The sequence below is a fragment of the Puma concolor genome, chromosome A3 (genome assembly GCF_028749965.1).
Source record: "Puma concolor isolate L17-30 chromosome A3, mPumCon1.1.hap2, whole genome shotgun sequence".
In the NCBI taxonomy this organism is placed as follows: Eukaryota; Metazoa; Chordata; class Mammalia; order Carnivora; family Felidae; genus Puma; species Puma concolor.
The window spans coordinates 125,587,916-125,610,476 of NC_141669.1; the positions used below are offsets into that span (position 1 = coordinate 125,587,916).

The window sequence follows — 22,561 nt, forward strand, 5'->3', positions numbered from 1 at the left end:
TACTGTTCCCTCTGCCTTAACTACTCTTTTAAAAAATATTAGTGTGACTAGGGGCAGCTGGCTGGCCTTAGTAGGTGAAGCATCTGAATCTTGATCTCTGGGTTGTGAGTTGGAGCCCCAGACTGAGTGCGTAAAATCTTAAACACATTAGTATGACTTACACTCTCATTTTAGTCAGTTTGTTTTTGTTTGTTTGTTTGTTTTTACGTTTATTGCCTTTCTCACTTGAATGTTAAGGTCCATGAGGGCAGAAATTTTATTTTGCTCACTGTGCGGCACCTAGTACTGTGCTTGGCCCAGAGCAGATGCTAGATATATATTGAATGAATGCCCGTTCGTTCCAGCCTTCTCAGTTTTCCTGATCCTACTGGCGTTGGTTAGGTTCTCACATCACAGTTGTCTATCATCACTTATCACTATGTTAACTACCAGTCTAGTAACTATCTTTTCTACGCCGTAAATTGCAGAAAAAGGTAGGACTCCTCTAGATCTTGACTATTACGTACCTAGAGCCTAGCACAGCGCCACACACACGGAGCTCGGTAAGCACAGAATTAACTCAGAGGAACTCTGCACCGAGGCAGCATGGCCCACTGATGCCGGTCTCGCGCAGGGAGCTCCGGGTTCCTTGGCCGCGCCCCGAGCGCCACGTGACTCAAGTCCACACCACGTGGCTCAAGCCCGGTCCCTGCCGCCCCGCCCCGCTCCCGCGGCGCGCGCCGCTTCCGGTGGGGGCGGAAAGCGGAAGTGTGGGAGGGTCTGCGGGGCGGGCTCGGGGAGGTCCCGGGGGAGGATGGAGCAGTGAGCGGGTCTGGGCGGCTGCCGGCAGCGCCATGGAGACGGTGCAGCTGAGGAACCCGCCGCGCCGGTAAGGGGCCGCTGGCTAAGAGGCAGGGGGTGGGGAGAGGGAAAGGCGGGAACTCGCAGAGGGGAGGCACCAGGTGCGCCCCCGTAGGGGTGGACCCGCGGGGCGAGGCTATCCGGCTGATGGGCACCTGCTGAGTTGGGGGGGGTGGGGGAAATCTCTCCCGGGCGGGGGTCCGGCAGAGGGGAGCGCGCGCCCGGGGGAATAAACGTGGGGCTGGCTGGGGAGAGCGCTTGCTGTGGAGGGACATCCTGGCGGAAGGGGGGCGCTGCTGAAGGGAGCAGCTACTGAGGGACGTGGGGACAAGTTAGGGAGAGCACCTGCTCAAGGCGGGGGCTCTTGCGGGGAGGCTGTCCTAGGAGGGATTCATCGAGGTAGCGGGGAGGTGGGGGGTGGAGGATGCTGAAGCAGGATGGGAACCTAGAGAGGTCCAAGGTATGGATCAGGAACAAGCAGAGGAAGGCTGGATGCACTTTCTAAGGGAAGGGGTCCCACCTGAGGGGTGCAGTGGGGAGGATCTGTTGAGGGGGAAAGCTTTGCGCCTAAGGCGGAAGGCGTGCCGAGAAAGGTTGAAGGTCCAGCAAGGGAAGGCTTTGTGGAGGGTAGCATTTAGGAAGATTTGCTGGATAGTGTCCCCACTCTAGGATGATGATGGCATCTTTCATTCCTGATGCCCAGTGCCTTCCTAGCTTTCCTCATGTTCTCCTCAGCTTTTCAAATCTGCCATTGGGAAGGAAATAAGAGGAGGTTTTCAAGATGGGCAAATTGAGGCCCAGAAGAGTTGCGACACAGCTCTGTGTATTTCCTTCTTTGCTCCAGGTCTGGGTCGTGACCTGACCAGACTGGGCCCTTTTCAGGCCTCTATTGTTTTGTATCAGCTCCAGATCCTACTACTACCTGGAATTGTTTTAAGTCAAGATCGGGGAGGTAGCAGATCCTAGAAAGTCTGAACTCTTGGGCTGGTTATAGTTGTATCATTGATTTGCTCTGTGGACACCAGGATCTTATGTCAGTCTGCCACATCTGGAGAAAAGTAGAGTGCAGAGATCAAGGGAGTCATGCTTCTCTGGGGTGCAGTGTAGTTAGCTTCTATTTCACAGAGACCTCTGACTTCCTGCAGCAGAATGAGCACTAAAGTAGGAAGTGTTCTGCGTGTGGGAGTGTGGGGCAAAGGAGAGGTGAAGGGAAGGGATTGGCAGCCTGGGCTGCACACTTGGTGTTTGTTTGAAGTACGCAAACACTGCGGAAGGCAAATAGCTGGTTGGGGTGGACTCCTAATCACCCCACTCTAGTGTGCTGAGACGGAAATAATAATGATTCTTACCCAAACGGCACTTACTGGGAGCCAGACACCTTCCCAGTGCTTTCCATGTCTCCTGATGAGCCTCATGAAATTGACCTATAAAAATGGTAATTTCACGTGATTCAACTTCTTATGACTCTTTTGATTGTCACAACAACCCTATGAGGTGGTTATCTCCATATTTCTGTTTCACAGGTGATTAAACTGAGGCACAGAGAGTTTAAGTGATTTGTGGGAGGTTCCACAGTTAGTAAGGGGCAGACCTGGGATTTTAAACCAGGCGATCTGGTCCAAAGTCCATGCTCTTAACTGCCTCAGTCTGATGCCTCTGTGGAAGGATCCCGGTTCCACAGGGCCTGTGTATGTTAGCAAGTATTTGCTGAAGCACCATAGTGATCCAGTTATAAATGTACACGGGTTATATTTCTTTCTGAAATATATTCATTGTTCTTCCGAGGTCTTGGTTTAATTGAAAAGAGGATTAGGAATCTGAGTTTTGTTTCTACCTTTGCCTTGTGTTATATTAGCTTGGGCAAAAGAGTCAACCTTTGTGCATTTTGGCACACTCATTTCCGCACCTTTTGGATTTTCAGAAATTTGTGAAATGTGCAAGAGGAGAGCACTGCAGGGCTGAATTCTTTTTTTTTTTTTTTTTTTTTTTTTTTACCATTTATTTATTTTTGAGAGACAGAGACAGAGTGCGAGCAGGGGAGGGGCAGAGTGAGAGGGAGACACAGAATCGGAATCAGGCTCCGGGCTCCGAGCTGTCAGCACAGAGCCCGACACGGGCCTCAAACCCACAAACTGTGGGATTGTGACCTGAGCCCGGATGCTCAACCAACTGAGCAACCCAGGCGCCCCTGCAGGGCTGAATTCTTGAATGAATTGCTCATCTTAGGTGAACCTCATCAGCAGATGGACTTTATTACTTGCATTTGTTAGGACTGCCATGTCCGTTTCACACACTGGGTGATTGAAATGGCAGAAATTTATTTTCTTATAGTTCTGGAGGCTAGAAGTCTGAGATCAGGGTGTCAGTAGGGCTGTTTCCTTGAGGCCTGTCTCCCTGGCTTGCAGATGGCTGTCTCCTTCCTGTGCCTTCACATGGTCTTCCCTCTGTTCCTATCTGTGTGCTTACCTCCTATAAGGACACCAGTCTTATTGAATTAGGGCCCACCTATGTGACCTCATTTTACCTTTATTACCTCTTTAAAGGCCCTGTCTCCAAATAAAGTCACATTCTGAGGTCTTGGCATTTAGGACTTCAACATATGAATTTGGGGAGGGAGAACATACTGATTTTTATGATCATTAAAAAAGTCATCAATTTATCTTACACATTTGTTGTAACCATTATCAAATTCTGAGTGGAAAGAGGGATAAGTAGACATTAATAAAATGAACCTTGCAAGAGTTCTAAGATGGGAGAAAGAGGCTTCAGAATTAGCCAGACTTGTGAGTAACTACTTCTTAAACACCCTTGTTTGTGTTTGGAAAGGTACAGGTGTCTTGTCAGAGATTCGGTTGGCATGTGTTCCCAACAAGGGATTGCAGTCTCAATGCAGGAAATCCTCTCTGCGTTCATTTGCGTGTGACTGAGTGATGAGAGATTAAAGTTGATGGCTTATGTAGGAGTTTATGATTTTTAAAAAAGTGAATTGGTGTCAGATAATAATAGCGTGGTGGAGGATGCAGAGAGCATTTCTGGGATGCTTGGCTGTCCATGTGGCCATCTGACTTAGGAGAGGAGCATCTGCCGGTGTTTGGTCCATGGAGGCTGTGTTGGCCAGGCCTGTTCTTTTATGAGCAAGCAATGAAACTACCTATGACTTGGGGAAGTCCCAGCTGAGAGCTGAATCATCAGTCGGGGCTGTTTTGTGCTTCTTCCATGAAAATTTATGGTATAAATGTCATTAAGAGTCACTTACCAAAAGATTTTCCATAGCAATCTTAATCGTTGATAACCTGCTAACCCTTTTTAGGGTGGAATTCTATTCTTTTGAAAACGCGCAAGGATTCATGGTAAAAGCTTAGGATTCCCATCATGACGTTCATTGATCAATTTAGGAAATATTTATCGACCACTTCTGGGTTGTGAGGCATCAGAGAAATAAAGATGTTTAAGCCCAGATCAAAATCAAACAAACACCCCACTTCGATTGTTTCAGAGAACTGCCTGAGCAGGTATAGAAAGTTCTTCTGTCAGAGGATTATCAGGCACTTGCAGCTGTTTCTGTCACGGCAGTGGCAGTTTCCTTTGTTATGTTGTGGTCTCAGAGTAGTTGAAATCGTGAGTTTTGTTTTTTTGCAGACCACAAAGTCAACACTGCAGAGGAACACATTTGATCTTCCTTTATATAAGCTGTTTAATTATACTTGAGAAATGAGGTATTGTCCATTGTTTATACAGTTATAAATTCAGTGCTTCCCCGCCCCCTGCCTCCCGCCTCCCTTGGTTTATGCGATGTTCTTTCTAACTTCTGAGTTCATAGACATGTTGCTTCTGAACTTTAAGAGGAGTTTCACTTCAGCCCTTTTTGTTTTGAAGCTAGTTTTTATGATGTCATTGGAATTTAATATTTAGGACCTTTTGATTTTCAAAGGTCGCGGTGGTCATTTTGTTAATTTTCAAGTTGTGGCAATTACTGACGTGGAGCATTTCTCCATTTCTCTAGTACATAGTCTTGACATTTACAGAATTATAAAAGATTGTCCTTTAGAGATCAGTGGTTATGGGTGGATACACTTGACGTGTTCAGGGATTTCTTTTTTGTCTTTTCTTTTGGTTTTGCTATTTTTTCCGGGAAGGTGTGTGTGTGTGTGTGTGTGTGTGTGTGTGTGTGTGTGTGTGTGTGCGCGCGCACGCGCATGCATGTGTAATTCAAGTCTTTTCATGTAAAAATTGGTATTGTCCAGCTAGTTTGAACCTTCTGTCTACAAAGAAATCTCTAGTGTTACTACTTCCATATTTCACCGTTTCCTGAGATGTCTTTTCTTTGTTGTCTTTTGTAGTTTCAGGAAGCCATTGTGTAGAAGATGCACACGTATACACACACAGATATTCCTTGGCAAGCTTCTTCCTTAAGCCCATTAATAATTTTCAGAGGTCTCAGAGTTTTATTTATTTATTTATTTATTTTTAATTTTTTTTTTAACGTTTATTATTTTTGAGACAGAGAGAGACAGAGCATGAACGGGGGAGGGTCACAGAGAGAGGGAGACACAGAATCTGAAACAGGCTCCAGGCTCTGAGCCGTCAGCACAGAGCCCGATGCGGGGCTCGAACCCACGGACCATGAGATCGTGACCTGAGCCGAAGTCAGACGCTTAACCGACTGAGCCACCCAGACGCCCCCAGAGGTCTCAGAGTTTTAAAAAAATACTGTTAATTTTTAACCTCCTGTGTTTGTTATTTACTATGTCTGGCATAGTCTGAAAAATTATCTGGAAGTTATAAGCACCCATATGTCTTTGATTTTTGGGACTCATCAGAGGTACACTGCTGCTCGTGGAAGAGTCCCTGTGAGACTATTTGAAATTGCTAGCTGCGTAGTTATTTTTCACTTTTGATCATGTCTAAGTGTATACCTTCCCCTTTCTGTTTCTGTGATACCTGTAGAATCTCTATGTTTTGACCAAATTGCCAAAATCTTGCTAATGAAGGGTGAGAGACTCTGTCTTCCTTGGCCTCCAGGCTGAGACCATATTTCAATTCATAGTTAACCTTACATTAAACATCTTTTTTGAAGAGATAGTTATGCCATTTTAATTCATGGCATCTCAAGATTTAAATGGATTTAAAGGTTCCCTCTAACGCTTGAACCCACTCTGTAGCATTTTAGCCACATGATGATTCATTTTCTGTTTAAATTCTCCAATGATGGGGAACTAGGGACTTCTTAAGGCTGTCTAAACCATTTCAGAACAACTTTTACTGTTAGAAAGTTTCTTATACCTGTTGAACTGAAATCTGACTCTTGGTAGCTGTCTACCCTCTGGTCCTGATTATGCTCATCAGAGGGAGCCAGAACACGTGCAGCACTGCCATAGAGCCGCCCTTCAGCGTCCCTTAAAAGTCTTTTAGCTCGGGGTGTCTGGCTGGCTCAGTCAAAAGAGCATGCGACTCTTGATCTCAGGGTCGTGAGTTCGAGCCCCACGCTGGGTGTAGCGATTACTTAAATAAATAAATAAATAACTTAAAAAAAAGTCTCTTAGCTTGCCTTTCATGTTCACTAGTGAAGGCTTTGTAGAGAAATCCCTAAGATGCTAATTTTAATATAAATAACGTATTTTGTGGTCTAGTTGCTGGTAAATAAAATGTATTTTATGTTTTTATTTCTTCATTCACAGGCAGCTGAAAAAGTTGGATGAAGATAGTTTAACTAAACAGCCGGAAGAAGTATTTGATGTCTTAGAGAAACTTGGAGAAGGGTAAGTATACAGAACAAACAGGTGGACAGTAGGTCCCAGTCTTTTTCTTCCCCTAACACTGGAAGTAGCTGCACCTTTCTCATGTCAATAGTTCATACACCTGAGGAGGAGGGACAGAAATGTTGTGTATGGCACTGCTCTGGGTTGGGAGGAAGGTCAGCTTACAGCTTGAAATGCCCTTTTCCTCTCTCTCCCAGTCACCATTGTAGACAGATTCATTGATTTCTGGTTTCTTTCACACCAACGGCATCCATTACTTTCTCTCTTATAGAATCCATGGGTTACGTGATTTTATGTATGTAACAGCACTAACTAGCTTATACTTCAAGAATTTTTGTTGATCGTACGTTTTTATTTGCTGTTCGTAGTTTCTGATCAACATGCAATAACTTGTTTCAATAAAAAAATGGAATTCAGCATTTTGGTTAGTGTAGCTTTGTGAAATATAGTAAATCAGGGACTGTGACTACCTTTATAACTTCCAATAGATTGAAAATCCCAGGTTGGGAACGAGTTGTCTTCTTAAAACCCAGATATGTGAATGGGTTTATAAAATACTGCTGAAATGGTAATTAGTAGTGGATAGTGGCTGTCATTGACTTTCATGATGCAATAAAGGTTACAGCATAATTTTTTATACCTTTACATATCCTTTTCATTGTACCCTTAACCTATTTATTTCTTTTTCTGTAATGACCAGATATTAAAATGTGAGAGACATTTTTTATTATGTTGTTAATTTTTGAATAGGTAATCAATTCATAGGATTCAGAATTCAAAAGCAAAGGAGTGTATACAATGAGGAAAATCCACATTCTACTTCTATCTCTCAGCCACCCAGTAGCAATCAGTATAGTGGTTTTTTTTTGTGTATCCTCCAGTGACAGTTTCTGCATAAATAAGCAGGTGTGTGTGTGTGTGTGTGTGTGTGTGTGTGTTCAGTCTCTTGAGAGTGATTTTAGTTCAATAGAAGACTTGAAACATTAGCTTTTAAAAATGTCTGTTTAAGTACTGTGTGCTTCTTGAAATCAAGTCTTCCATATTTTATTTTGGAGTTTAGTGTTATTTATGTCTAATATAGGTCAGCAATAATGTTAAACCTGATCGTGGATTACATGGCATAGGTTTTCATGGATTGCCTCCTTGTAAAAAACATTAGTCATCTCTTTGTAAGTTGGAGAAATACTCTTTGGAATCAAACAAGACATCAAGCAGGAAGGGAAGTAAAAGGGGACACCAGCTGTGCTGTGAAAAGACAAGTACAAGATGAATCTGAAGACTGCAAGTTGACTTGGCATCCTTAAAGGTATGGAAAAATGACAGTCCCTCTACATCTCTTGCCTGCCCTTTTCAGCTTTAGCTTGGCATCCTTGCTCTTTTCCTCAAGGAAATGAGTCCAAAGCCCTTAATCTAACAGTGCTGACAGGTTATGCTTTGAATAAGGTAAACATGGTAGGCATAACTGAATATGTAAGTAACTTGTTTCTTTCAGTTTTAATCGAAATGTGTTACAGTCGTAAAGGTGTGGACTCTGAAATTAGAGCTGCGTTAAAACTCTTGCTCTACTGTTTTTTAGTCACAATAAACGAGTGAGCTTGAGCAAATTATTTAATATTTTGAAGCTTCGTAAACTTCAGCTATAAAGTGCAGACATTAGTATCTCCCTCATTTGGGTTAAGTCAAGTATTATATGAGGTAATGGGGGTAAAGTACTGAGTACTGAGTATGGTGCTTGTCACAGAGTAAGTCCTCAATAAGTGGCAACCATGATTATTTTATTTTTATGTCTACCAACTGAAGCATTTTTCAGACCTTACCATGTCAAATTAAAGTTAATCTTAACTCTTCCAGTATATTTAGGTGTTCTTGAAGGGAGCTCTGTTTGGGTTGATTGGGTTTGGGGAACGCCAGAAGAAAACTACAGACAGAGAATATATCAGGAATGTAGCGTAAGGGAAAACTAAGCTAATTACGATTGTTTTTAATTGTCTTTTAGACCTATGCATGTCTTCATTGAGGAACTTGGAAATTTCCCTATAGAGATATAACCAGCAAGAAAATTGGCATAAAGCTTCAGATCTTTCTCCCCGTGCTATCACCGTATTGTTCTTTTAAGTGATACCACAGATGCTTGGATTTCTGTCATCATAGCTGAATGAACCTGAACAAGTTTCATTTAACTAACAGAATCCTAAAGGAAGACCTTAGCTGCCCTTTTCTGTCTAAACACAAACTGCCATGCCATCCTTAAATTGTTCTGGAAAACAAATAGATTGTGAACACTCACTGACTTGTGTCTTGTGAAATGAGCTCTGGCTGACGGACTGTATTGGATTCTGGAGGCCGTGGTCCTTCTGTGTATGGAAGAAACGCTGTGGATCTGTGGCAGAGTAGAGCCAAAGCTCCAGACCAGAATGAGTGGACCATGCTTGGAAAGTGTTTTGAGTGCCAGCCTAGCACCTTTTGTCCTTCTGTTATACTTAAAAGTTTTACACCTTGACTCATTGAAGTTTTTTTCAGCGGGTAGTAACAAAAACATCTTGCCCATGGTTTCATAGCTAGTGAGTGGTATTGTTAAGACTTGTATCAAGTTACTTTGGCTTCAGACACTGTATTATTATTTTTTTTTCCAAATTGATCCTTGCCTTGTATGGCTTGTATGAAACCCCTACTTCCCCACCATTTTTGTTCTCTGCCAGTTAAAATTCACTGTAGTTTTGTGGTAGGGAATCTGGTCTTATGGAACCGGCCTAAAAGTGCGAACAATTGCTGAAGCCTTCTAAATTCTCTTCAGATTACTGGAAATGAAGTACATGGAAATCACGAATCTTAATTGTTATGTGAACTCTCGGAGTATTCCTTGCTCTCAAGGGAGCATAGGGAGGCATAGAGAGTGTTCTGGTCAAGATTGCTGAGTGAGCACATGCAGAGATCTCTCTTTCCATTTCAAACAGATAAAACTAATGAATGAAAATTAAAAGTTTAGATAAAAGGACACATGGCCAGCTACGGACCAGGGATGGAAAAGATATGTAATAGTAAGGGGGTGGGGAAAGCTTGCCTTGTCCTTGTCAGGAGATAGATTGCAGGTGGGCTTCCTACATGAAGCTGTGGGATGGATGAGGTTCCCCATCTATGAGCTAAAGTTGAAATAAATTTGCCCAAACACCACTAGAAAGTATCATTTGCCTGTGGCCTGGGGAAAAAGTGGAGGTGCCTGTTGGACAATAGGAACTGGGAGAGGCAACAACTCCCAACTCCTAACGGGGGACCAAGTTTAAGTTGTACAGCTTAGATGATGGGGCTAAAAGAACCATGAAACCACCATGGCATCATGAACTGGTCATGGCAGTTAGCATTGTGTAGAGGAAAATTATTGAAGATAAAAGGAAACTCCTGCAAGGAAATCTGCCATGAAATAATGATCAGAACTAACACATGGGAGAATTCACACCCAAGGAAATAGAAATAGTGGAGCAATCTCAAAAGGGATTTAACATGTTTTCGATTTTCAAAAAGAGAAGACACAGACTAACATCCTTGAAAGAAGAACACCTGGTTATGAACATGAACAGTTAGCTCCATGAAAATTAAAGTTGGGAATCTTGACGATGAAAACTATAATGATTGAAGTTCAGGAGGTCCAATAATTTGGATAAGCGGTAAACTAGACAAGCTGAATGAATTTGTGAATTGAAGGATAGAAATGAGACTGATCACAAAATGCAGGACAGAGAAACATGGTGTTAGAAATCAAGAGGGCAACGTGGATTGAGGAGATGCAGTATGGGTCCAGTAGGAATTCTAGGAGATAGTAGAAAAGATAGGAAATAGATAAGGCTGAGAATTTCCAGACTTGAAGAAAAACATGTGCCTTCAGATCAAAGAAACTTATGAAGTATCAAATAAAGCAACTCCTAGTTATATTATAGTAAAATTGTAGAATGTTAAGGATAAAGAGGAAATCTGGAATACTATAGAAAGATTATCTATGAAAAATGATAATCCAATGGTAGCCAACTTCTTGGCAGCAATAGAAGCTGGAAAACTGCAGAAAAGGTGCTGAGGGAAAGCTATTGTCTACAAACTCTGTATCCAGCACAACCGATTCCAAAGAGGAGGTGAAATACAGACATTTTCATACATATGGGACCTAGTGTATCAAGAATAACTTTGGATGAAAGTAATAGAATACCCAACTAGCAATGGCTAACCAATAAGGGCATTTAATAACTAAGTAATAATAAATCTGGGGTGAAAGATTCCAGAATGGTTGATTGGCTTGATAATGGGTTAGCTATTTGTGTAGTTCTCTATTTCAAGATGGCTACATTACTTTCCAGCATCATGCCTTATGTAATAGTAATCAAAGTAGGAAAGGAAGTGGCGAGTAAAAATGGGCCTTCTTGTGTGCTACCATCTGATTTATCAGGGAAGAAAGTCTCTCCCAGAATCCCTTCTACAGAATTCCCCTCAAATTTCATTGGCCAGAGCTAGGTCATGTGCTTATTACTACTTCAGTCACCAGCAGAAGAAATAGGAATGCTGAGTGCTTGGACCACCATGTTTTATCCCCTGGGACCAAGCCTTCACCACCCTAATGAATCAAAAGTTTAACTGTGAGGAAAAAGAAGCAGCAGTCAGGCTTCCACACAGGGTCAATGGTTGCCTTTCTCTGGCAAAAAAAAAAAAAAAAATTGTAACATTTAAGGATTATTATACTAGTTTGACAATATAAGGGATTCTGATGGAATGGAAATTTTTTGTGTGTTCTGCATAGACTTTTTTTTTTTTTTTAAAGTTTTATTTACTTTCACATTGAAATGGTTCCCAAGTGTCTCTTGGCAGCTAGAGCATTCAGCTACTTTGCTAGATCAGGTGGCCCTGTGATGTTGATGTTTTTTCACCAAGACAGTGTGAAGAAACAGGTGGGTTTGGGAAATAGGAAGGATGTCTTACTCATTGTGTTTTCAGTGACAGCCGTCGAGGTTTCCGGTAAAAATGTAATCCATGCAAGGTGATGATGGTATGTCATTTGACCACCACAATTGTCTTGTAGTTTGTATTGTCATTTTACAGGTGAGGAAATTGAGGCACGAGAAGGTTAATGTGTATGTAAATGATGGTTAATATGTAGTGGGGGATAGGGCTCAAATCCTAGGTCTTTCGATTCTAAATCCCATGCTCTTTTCACCCCCAAATTGAACCGACATACACACTTTTTACTTATTTCGATAATAATCTTGTAAGGGGGCATGAGTAAATGGCTTTATATGTGCTCCGTTCATCTGATACTAGCCTTTGAAGGGCCTGAGATTTTTAATTAGTTTCCATAATGTTTTAAGTATTATTGTGAGTGAGAGGAGCAAGGACGGAAAGACCTCATGGGACTGGAGTGAACACAAGAGCACAGAGGCGTCCGTTTCTGTGTTCGAGCCCTGGGAGCTCTGTGTTCGCACAAACCTAGATTCACTTCCTGGCCTGACCACTTAGTTTTTTACCTTTGTGATGACCAAGTCTTATAACCTCTGGGCCTTTACACATTTTTCCTGTAAAATAGGGATAATGACCCCTTCTTTGTTTTTTGTTTTGTGTGTGTGTGTGTGTGTGTGTGTATGAACTGGGATGATGCACAGCTTCTGACAGACATCAGGCATGGTAGCTACTATAACAGTGATTATTTTATATGAATACGTTCAGTTATTTAAATGTGAAGTTAACAGGTTGTTTTTCCTCTCTGAAGTACTTTAGCTGTTTCAGTTTTGCAGTTGTAGTCATTGGGGGTATAATTTAGAACCATGAGTTGCTTGCGTTTCACCACTTTGTATCTCTGGTCTTGCTGTGCCTTTACAAACGTTCTCTTTACCCCAATTATAGGTCCTATGGCAGCGTGTACAAGGCTATTCACAAAGAGACTGGTCAGATTGTTGCGATTAAGCAAGTTCCTGTGGAATCAGACCTGCAGGAGATAATCAAAGAAATCTCTATAATGCAACAATGTGACAGGTAAAGCCATGTGGTGTTACTTTGGAGAGGACATGGTTTTGGATTATTTACAGTTTAACACCTACAGATGCATTTCCTTAGATATTTTGCAGAAGAGAGAGTTTAGTGGAGTCACTATGCATGTTCCTTTCAGACAAAAAAAATCTGATGAAAAAATGTGTTTTAGTAGCTAAACTTTTATGGTTTCTATTCTGGATAGATTTTTTTTTTTCTTCTCTTAGTAAGCCCCTTTCAAAACTAGGAAGAGGAGGCAAAGAGGCAGAAAGTGGTGCTGGCTTTTTTTTCCCCCACTGATAATGATCTCTTTTACTTCCTATTGAGAAAACATGTCTGCAGAAATAGCTAAGGAGAGATAATTCAAATACTTTCAGCTCTAGAAGCCTTGGAATATCAGATCTATAAAAAGAAAATGCTTTTTTTATGTATTACTGTTCCTTCACATTTAAAAAAGAATTCTTCAAGCTCAGAGTAGTTAAGAATTGTATTTTTGAGGAACTAAGATTTGTCAAATGTTGTAAGCAGGAAGTCAGGCCACCAAGCAACCACAGTAAAGCACGTGGTTTGCTCTGAAATTCTGTGACAACATGGGTTGGTCTCTGTGATGGAGCAGGTTTCCCCACTACTGTTTATTTAAAAAAATTTTTTTAATGTTTATTTGTTTTTGAGGGAGAGAGACAGAGCAGAGCTGGGGAGGGGCAGAGAGAGAAGGAGACACAGAATCTGAAGCAGGCTCCAGACTCTGAGCTGTCAGCACAGAGTCCAGCACGGGGCTTGAACTCACGGACTGTGCGATCATGACCTGAGCTGAGGTCGGATGCTTAACCGACGGAGTTACCCAGGGGCCTCTCCCCACTACTGTTTAAATTTGAGAGAAAGACACCTGGGTGGTTCATTTTGTTAAGTGTCCAACTTCAGCTCAGGTCATGATCTTATGGTTCATGACTTCGAGCCCCACATCGGGCTGTTAGCACAGAGCCTGCTACAGATCCTCTGTCCCCCTCTATCTCTGCCCCTCCCCTGCTCGCGCACGTGCGCTCTCTCTCTCTCTCTCTCTCTCTCTCTCTCAAAAATAAATAAACATTAAAAAAAAAAAGGTCAGAGATACACAAACTTAGAGGCAATGCCAGCTCTAGGGAGATGAAAGGAGAATGAGAGTGTCTTGTACTGGAGGCTGCATTTGTTCTCCTGAAGCTCAGCATTGGGGCAGGTGGGGCAGCCTACGAGGAAATTTGCCCAAGAGCCTTTAGATTTCACTGACTTGCGAATGCAGTTATTTTCTCTTCTCCCTCCTTCCCTTTGTATCACTTGACCGGATTGATCGTGGTCGGGTAGCCATTTTCCTTTTCCTCTGCTCTGAGATACTGTACAGAAACTCTTTCCAATTGGCACGTTGGGACTTTGCCACTGCTGATAGGCCACCCAAGAGCTGTGTTTCAAACAGAGTATGCAAATATCTCTAATTAAAGAAGAGTTATTTTGAAGAGCCTATTCTGTGCTAAGCATGGTATGGAGTACAGAGAAGTACAGGGCAGACTTCTTGTCCCCTGTGAGTTTATAGACAAATATGTCATGCCAGACATGCCTGTGTATGTATGGGAGAATTTAGCCGATGATACAAAATAGTATAGGACATATTACAACAGTAAGTAGCTGGTATTACTTGCCTTGTAAAGGCAGTAAATCCTACAGGAATGTAAGGAAGGGAGAGCAGATGTGATCGGTACCTTAAGAGGCTTATTCATCCATGTCTTCGTTAGTAGTGTTTGTGTGTGTGTGTTTCCTGCTGTCCTTGTCGTTGGCATGTTTCTCGGGGATAAAGGGGCGTTTGAAATTCTGAGCATTAATGACGCCGAGTAGGTTTTAGCATCTTCAGTTATCATGCAACATTGTCTAGCCCTGATAACAATCTAGCCAATTAAAGCTGGTAGCTCTCAGTGGGCAGAGTATTTCATTTTAATGGGATGTTTGACTTTTCTCTGAAATTTCTCACTTGCTATCTGTCTTCAAGCCTGAGAACCAAAATTCCAGGTCTGACTCTGAAGGTTTTTTCTTTATAGTAGATTGTAGTGCGACTTATTTTTTTTTCTTGTTACAAAGTATACATGACTTCTGGGAAAAATGCAAATAAAAAGAAAATAAAATCATTTTTCCCTTTGGAGAAGTAATCGTTGTTAAATACTACTTGGTGTACATATCCTTTCATATCTCTTAATGTAGTTTCACTTTTCTTACTATTATGTAACCTGCACCTGTACTTTTTTTCTTTTTGGTAAGCACTTTTTTTTTTTTTTTTTTTTGTAAGCAGGATATCTTCTCATGTTATCAAGTATTTGTCTATAATATTTTCCTTGGATTTGTGGTTATTCCATTATATGGGTCTATCATTATTCCTTTAATAAACTCCCTAATGTTAGACATTTAGATGGTATCTAAATTTTCATTGTGATACTGCTGTGATGGAAACTATTTCTTTTTGAATAGCTGTAGTTCTTTTCCTGGGATGAATTGTACACCTAGAAATGCAGGTTAACAGACCCATACATTTTCTCACTTTTGTTATTTATTATTTGGAAAATTATTATTATTTATTATGTATATTTTTATCAATAAAGAGGGTGTCTATTTTAACCTGAAATATGAATAATTGATCTTTGGAGCAGAGAAATTAATTTTCACGTATCGAAGGCTGCAGCACTAATTCATATTGTTGTTCTCTCTTTAGCCCTCATGTAGTCAAATATTATGGAAGTTATTTTAAGAACACAGACTTGTGGATCGTTATGGAGTACTGTGGGGCTGGTTCTGTGTCTGATATCATTCGATTACGAAATAAAACGGTAAGTTTACCTTCTGGAACAATGCATCTGGGCTAGTTTCTGGCCTTGTATTCGTGGTAACTTTCCTACTGTTGTTTTGTTTTTTTGTTTTTTTTTTTTTAATTTTTTTTTTTTCAACGTTTATTTATTTTTGGGACAGAGAGAGACAGCATGAACGGGGGGAGGGGCAGAGAGAGAGGGAGACACAGAATCGGAAACAGGCTCCAGGCTCCGAGCCATCAGCCCAGAGCCCGACGCGGGGCTCGAACTCACGGACCGCGAGATCGTGACCTGGCTGAAGTCGGACGCTTAACCGACTGCGCCACCCAGGCGCCCCCCTACTGTTGTTTTAAGAGAGATGACTGTCAGATTGCCCTGTTTCCGTCATTTGTTCCCTCTCTGCTTTCTGATGCCTCCTAAAAGTGGCAGTTTTGACATCAGCCCAGTCCACTGATATGTAGCATGACTTGCTTACTTCATACTGGGAAGGAAAACAGTGCCAACAAATCTTGGTTAAGCAGTGGATTTTATTTTATTTACTTATTTATCTATTCTAAATAAAAAAAAATTATTTTAAATGTTTATTCATTCTTGAGAGAGAGAGAGAGAGAGAGAGAGCACAACAGAGTGTGAGCAGGGGAGGGGCAGAGAGAGAGAGGGAGACACAGAATCTGAAGTAGGCTGTAGGCTCTGAGCTGTCAGCACAGAGCTTGATGCAGGGCTTGAACCCATGAACTGTGAGATCATGACCTGAGCTGAAGTCGGATGCTTAAATGACTGAGCCACCCAGGTGCCCCTTTGAAAAAATGTTTTTTAGTGTTTGTTTATTTTTGAGAGAGAGAGAGAGAGACCGACAGAGCTCAAGCGAGGGAAGGGCAGAGAGAGAGGGAAACACAGAATCTGAAGCAGCTCCAGGCTCTGAGCTGTCAGTACAGAGCCTGACGTGGGGCTTGAGCTCATGAATGTTGAGATCTTGACTTGAGCTGAAGTTGGCCACCTAACCGTCTGAGCCACCCAGGTGCCCTTAAATTTTTTTTTAACGTCTATTTACTTTTGAGAGAGAGAGAGAGAGAGACATAGCATGAGCTGGGGAGGGGCAGAGAGAAGAGGGAGACACAGAATCTGAAGCAGGCTCTAGGTTCTGAGCTGTCAGCACAGAGCCCAATGTGGGGCTCCAACACTTGCACCATGAAATCATGACCTGAGCCAAAGTCAGATGCTTAACTGACTGAGCCATGCAGGCACCCCAAGCAATGGATTTTAAACATTTAAAATAGGATTTGGTTTTCTCCTCTTACCCAGCATGTTCACAAATTAACTTCTGTATCCTACTAAACAGAATAATCTCTGTGGAAGATATTCGCTCTTACTGTGATTGCTGGAATAAAAGCTAGGAGTCGTGGGTTTAATTCAGGTTCAGTTGCTCATTCAGTAAATACTCTGAGTTCTAGGCATCCAGGAGTAAAGAACACAACGACCCTGCTCTTGTGCTAGTACATTTTTTTGTAGGGCAACAAAAAAGCCACCTGATGGTAACTAGAAAAGAAATCCCAGAGAGTGATAATTTATTTGAAGGAATGGAGTGGTGTAGAGGGTGCTTGGGGAGCTACTTGAGAGTGGACAGCTGAGAAAGGCCTCTTAGGGAGGTAGCATTTAAAGTAAAACTTGAGGGTTGCCTGGGGGGCTCAGTTGGTTGAGCATCTGACTCTTGATTTTGGCTCAGGCCATGATCTCTGGGTCATGGGATCAAACCCCCTGTGTCCGGCTCTGTGCTGAATGTGGAGCCTGGTTAAGATTCTGTCTCTCTCCCTCTGCCCCTCTCCCCCATTAGCACTCTCTTTCTCTTTCTGTCTCAGAAAAAGAACATTCTAGGTAGGGGAATAAGCAATGCAAAGATCCTAAGGCTAGAACGGGTTTGGCACATAAAGAAGGCCACTGTGAGTGGAGGGAGAGGGGAGGGAGAACTGTAGGAGATGAGGTGAGACAGGTGAGCGGGCCTGGATTATGTTGGGATTGTCCACAACGATAATGAGTTTGACTTTTATTGGGGTACCATAGGAAACCATTGCCAGGTTCTAAGCAAGTGAGGAGCCATCTGATTTACATTTTAGAAGATAAACCGTGGCTTCTGTGTGGACTGTGAATGGATAAAAGTAAAAGCAGGGGACATCTTAGCCTTTAGTTTTTTTGTTGTTGTTGTTTTGTTTTGTTTTAATAAGAGAAACAGGAATAATACCTATATTAAATATTTGCAGAATTGTGAAAATTAATTTAAATATATGAAAGTACTTTGTAAATCATGAGGTGCTGTATGTAAGATAGGAATAATTTATTTTTATTTTTAATTTTCTTATTTTTAATTAATTTATTTTTAAAGTTTACTTATTTTGAGAGAGAGAGAGTAAGCAGGGGAGCAACAGAGCGAGAGTGAGACAGAGAATCCCAAGCAGGCTCTGCACCATCAGCACAGAGCCCGATACAGGGCTTGAACTCACAGACCTAAGGATTGTGACGTGAGCTAAAATCAAGAGTCTGCTGTTTAACCAACCGAGCCACCCAGGCGCCCCAAGATGGGAGTATTTTAAGACTCAGTTGTATCCTCAAAAAATTAAAACTAAAATTACCCTATAATACAGTAATCACACTACTGGGTATTTACCCAAAGAACACAAAAACTAATTCAAAGGGATATATGCACCCCTGTGTTTATTGCGGCATTATTTACAATAGTCCAATCATGGAAGCAGCCCAAGTGTCCATCATAGATGAATGGATAAAGAAGATGTGTGTGTGTGTGTGTGTGTGTGTGTGTGTGTGTGTGTGTGTACACATACAAATATTATTTAGCTGTAAAAAAATGAAATATTGCTATTTGCCACAACCTGGATGGATCTAAAGTGTATAATGCTAAATGAAATAAGCCAGTTAGACAAATACCATATGATTTCACTCATATGTGGAACTTAAGAAACAAAGCAAATGAACAACAACAACAAAAACAAACCAAAAACAGACTCTGTTAAGAGAGAATAAATAGATGGTTACCAGAGGGGAGCCAGGTGGGGGGATGGGTAAAATAGGTGATGGGAATTAAGAGGACACTTAACCTTGATGAGCAGAGTAATGTATGGAACAGTCTAATCTATTGTACACCTGAAACTAATATAGCATTAAGTTTACCCTGGAATTAAAATAATAATAATTAAAAAAATAAAAATAAAACTTAGTTGTAACTTTTGGATTATCTATACAAGTATATCCTTTTCTTAATTTATAGTATTCAGAGTTAGTGTGTTTTTCTGATCAAATAGCAAGTTCTTTAGGTAGGAAAAATATCCAACAATATGATAAAGAAGTCCCAAAGCTTGAATAATTTATTGAATTAAAAATTGGATTCCAAGCTTTCTTATATGCAGCATTAAGTTACTTTGTTTCAGGTATTTTGAAAAAATCCAAAACTAATTTGATGGTGAATTTGATGTTTTAATATTAATTTATTGTGTTTATGTAATTTTTAGCTATTAAGTGCTGATCTTTAATTATAGCATGTTATTTTGTAAAATGTTTTAACTCTGTCTTGTCCAGCATGATAGTCACTACCTACATGTGGTCGCTGAGAATTTTAAATGTGGCTAGTCTGAATTGAGAAGTGTTGTAAGTATAAAATACCAGATTTGGAAGAATTATTACAAAAAGGAAGAATGTAAAAAAATTTACATTGTTTATATATTGATTATATGTTGAAATGATAATGTTTTGGATAAATATGGTTAAGTAAAATATATTATCATAGTTAATTTGGGGGTGCCTGGTTGGCCCAGTTGGAGTGAAGAGTGACTCTTCATCTTGGAGTCATTAGTTCAAGCCCCATGTTAGGTGTTAGAGATTACTAAAAAAACAAACTTAAAAAAATTAATTTTGCTTTTTTTTTTAAATGTGGCTATTAGAAAATTAAAATTTTTATTTGTGGCTCACATTATATTGCTCCCTTACCTGATTAGCTCAATTCATTAGAATAAGTGATCAGTAAACAGGTCACAGGAACTTTGTTTTCTTCAGCTACGGGAGGTACCTAAACTCTAGTTTGCAGCCTTTGCCAATAGTGTTTGCTTGGGCTGCAGTGAGAGAGCTCTGTCTCTTGTTAGCTTTGTGACCTTTGAAACAAATGACTTGTTTGTGCTTCAGCGTCTTTATCTATAAAATGGTGATGGTGATGATGATGATAGTACTATTTCACGTGATTCTTGTAAGGATTTAATGAGATTACAAAAACAGTGCCTGCCATAGAGTAAATGCTTAATAATGGTTAGCCTTTTTTAATTTTATTAGCAGTGTCTGGCTCTTTTTTTTTTTTTTTCAATGTTTATTTATTTTTGAGAAAGAGAGTGTGTGTAAGTGGGAGAGGGGCAGAGTGGGGACGGGAACAGAAAATCTGAAGCGGACCCCGTGCTGATAGTAGAGAACCAGATGCGGGGCTTGAACCCACGAACTGTGAGATCATGACCTGAACTGAAATCGGAAACCTAACCCACTGAGCCACCCAGGTGCCCCAAGCAGCGTCTGGCTCTCAATTGATGCTTATTAACTATTTGTTGATTGATTGATAGCATAGTAGTTATTAAGCCATGTGCATTCTTCCATGCCTTATATCATTTGATTTTCCTGACATTCTTGAAGAAAGGCAATAGTCCTGTTTTATAGACTGAGAAACTGGGACCGAGGGAGGTTCCAGAACTTGCTTAAGTCACACAGTTAGAATGTAGAGCCATGGGAAAAACTAGGTCTTCCTAATCCCCAGTCCCGTGTTTGTTGCACCACGTAGCCTACTGTCTTCTTGTTTGAGTTGTTAAAATGGACACTGAGAGTTTGTTGATGGATTGAGTTTGTTTAGCCCTGGATCTGCACAACATCAGCATGGGACTGGGCCGATCTTCTGTGTCGATCAGCATTCTTGCTTTCATTTATTCGTCATCATTCAGCAAATACTTTTTCAGGACCTGCTGTGTGTCACGTGCCTTTCTTGGTGCTAAGGTTATAATAGTAAACAAATCAAATCAATAGTAAACAAATAGTAAACAAATCAATTTTAAAATGGAGTTTACATTCCTAAGAGGAAATACATCACATAGTAGGTATACAAATAACGTGTAATACGACAGTTGGGGATAATGCTGTATTTACCGGTAAGATAGGATAAAGGGGTAGAGAATGACCTAGGAATGGAGGGAGCTGGGGAAGGCCTTTCTGACTTCCTGGATGAAGAGCATGGTAGGCAGAGAGAACATCAGATGAATAGTCCCAGAAGTTGAAGTTTGCTTTGAGTGTTTGAAGAATAGCAAGGAAGGGTACGTGGCTGAAACAGAATGAGCAAGGTAGAAAGTAAGTAGAGGAGGAAGGTAGCTGGGAACCAGATCATGGAAGACTGGTGAGGACTGGCTTTAATTTTGAGTGACTTAGGGAGCCATTGGAGGGTTCTGAGCAGATCTGGCTTGCATTTTAAAAGGTTCATATGGCACGCTGCCATGTGGAAAATATGTTGTTGAGGGTCAAGGGCGGAAGCAGTGAGACCAGTTAGGACCAGCAATGAGACCATTGAGGAAATTACTAGAATAATTCAGTCAGGACTTGCGGGTGACTTGGACCAGGGTGATGACAAGAGGATATGTTTGGATATATTTTGAAGATAGGAAGGAGCCAGGGACGACCTCAAGGTTTTTGTCCAGAGCAATTGAAAGTGTCTTTTACTGAGAGAAGACTAGGAGGAATAGAGCAGGTTGGGTGGGTGGTATGGAGAGGCCTGGGGGGCGGTAGGAATAAATAAAGAATTTGATTTTGGCTGTTATGTGTATGAGGCTTGTTCGGTATTCAGTTGGAGATGCTGTGTAGGCAGATATGTGAATCTGATATCTGGGGAGAGATGGGACAGGAAATACCACTTTAGAAGTGGTTAGTGGAGAGATGGTACAAGCTGTCCAATGCTGTGACAGGTTGAGTAAGATCTTATATTCTAGGATGGGAGCTTCGATCTAATTTTTCCCCTTGATGTAAACTGATGGCATTTTAACCTTTCATTCTTCCCGCTCCCCCGCAGTTAACAGAAGATGAAATAGCTACAATATTACAGTCAACACTAAAGGGACTGGAATACCTTCATTTTATGAGAAAAATACACCGAGATATCAAGGCAGGAAATATTTTGCTGAATACAGAAGGACATGCAAAACTTGCAGATTTTGGGGTAGCGGGTCAACTTACAGTAAGTAGAAATGTTACTTGTCTTGGTAACTTTCAGCTCTGTCCTGAGAAGGAATTCCTGTTATTTAGGTATTTAAAAAAAAATTTTTTTTAAATGTTTATTTATTTTGAGAGAGAGAGAGTGCGAGTGGGGGAGGAGCAGAGAGAGAGGGAGACAGAGTCCAAAGCAGGCTCCAGGTTCTGAGCTGTCGGCACAGAGCCTGACGTGGGGCTCAAACTCACGAGCTGTGAGATCATGACCTGAGCCAAAGTTGGATACTCAACCGGCTGAGCCACCCAGGCACCCCTAGGTATTTTTTAAATATAATACTTAATTTCATTGTATTCATAAAAAGTTTATAAAAGGTGCCAATAAAATTACAAAAGAGCTAGTATGTTACTTCAGATCCTTTCCTGGGGTTCAGGTCCTGGATTTTAACTTTGATAAAAATAAAAGCTAAAACAAGAAATGATAAGAGTAGAAGTTTGAATTCTGTTCATCATCATACTTATAAAAGGAAGAAAAATTCAATCCAAACTGCTTTCCTTGAATAAGACATAGCATCATGTCAACCAGGAAGCATTTGGCAGTTATTTTACTGAAAACACTGTCTTCGTTTGGTTCCAGGATACAGCCTTTTGATTCTCCTCCTACGTCACCGGTGTATGGCAATGAAAAAACCATGGTTTCAAAACAGGAAATGTAGCATTACCTGATTTTGAAAAATACCTAAGTGTATATAAAGTATATATAGAAAAACAGAAACAGTTCTGGACAGATATGTACTAAAATTGGCAGCAACAACATTATACATGAAACAATTTTCTTGGGCGGCAGAAAAAATATTTTTTGCTTGTTTGTTTAGAGCTGGTATTAGGTAGAGTTTTCTGGTTTTTTTGTCTTGT

General features: G+C 41.0%; 1 protein-coding gene across 2 annotated transcripts in view; it reads left to right on the forward strand.

The window, feature by feature from the left end:
- Window positions 1-722: 722 nt before the first annotated feature.
- Window positions 723-22,561, forward strand: part of STK4 (serine/threonine kinase 4) — a 92,602-nt gene continuing 70,763 nt past the window's right edge. Inside the window, exons 1-5 of one of the 2 annotated variants that reach the window (XM_025932029.2) lie at window positions 723-868; window positions 6,519-6,599; window positions 12,477-12,605; window positions 15,328-15,442; window positions 21,513-21,677. In XM_025932029.2, coding sequence (XP_025787814.1) covers window positions 834-868; window positions 6,519-6,599; window positions 12,477-12,605; window positions 15,328-15,442; window positions 21,513-21,677 — 525 coding nt within the window. In that variant the 5' untranslated portion in view covers window positions 723-833. Of the gene's footprint in view, window positions 869-6,518; window positions 6,600-9,342; window positions 9,409-12,476; window positions 12,606-15,327; window positions 15,443-21,512; window positions 21,678-22,561 lie in introns of those variants that run through there. The other variant, XM_086702305.1, reaches the window with a different exon arrangement.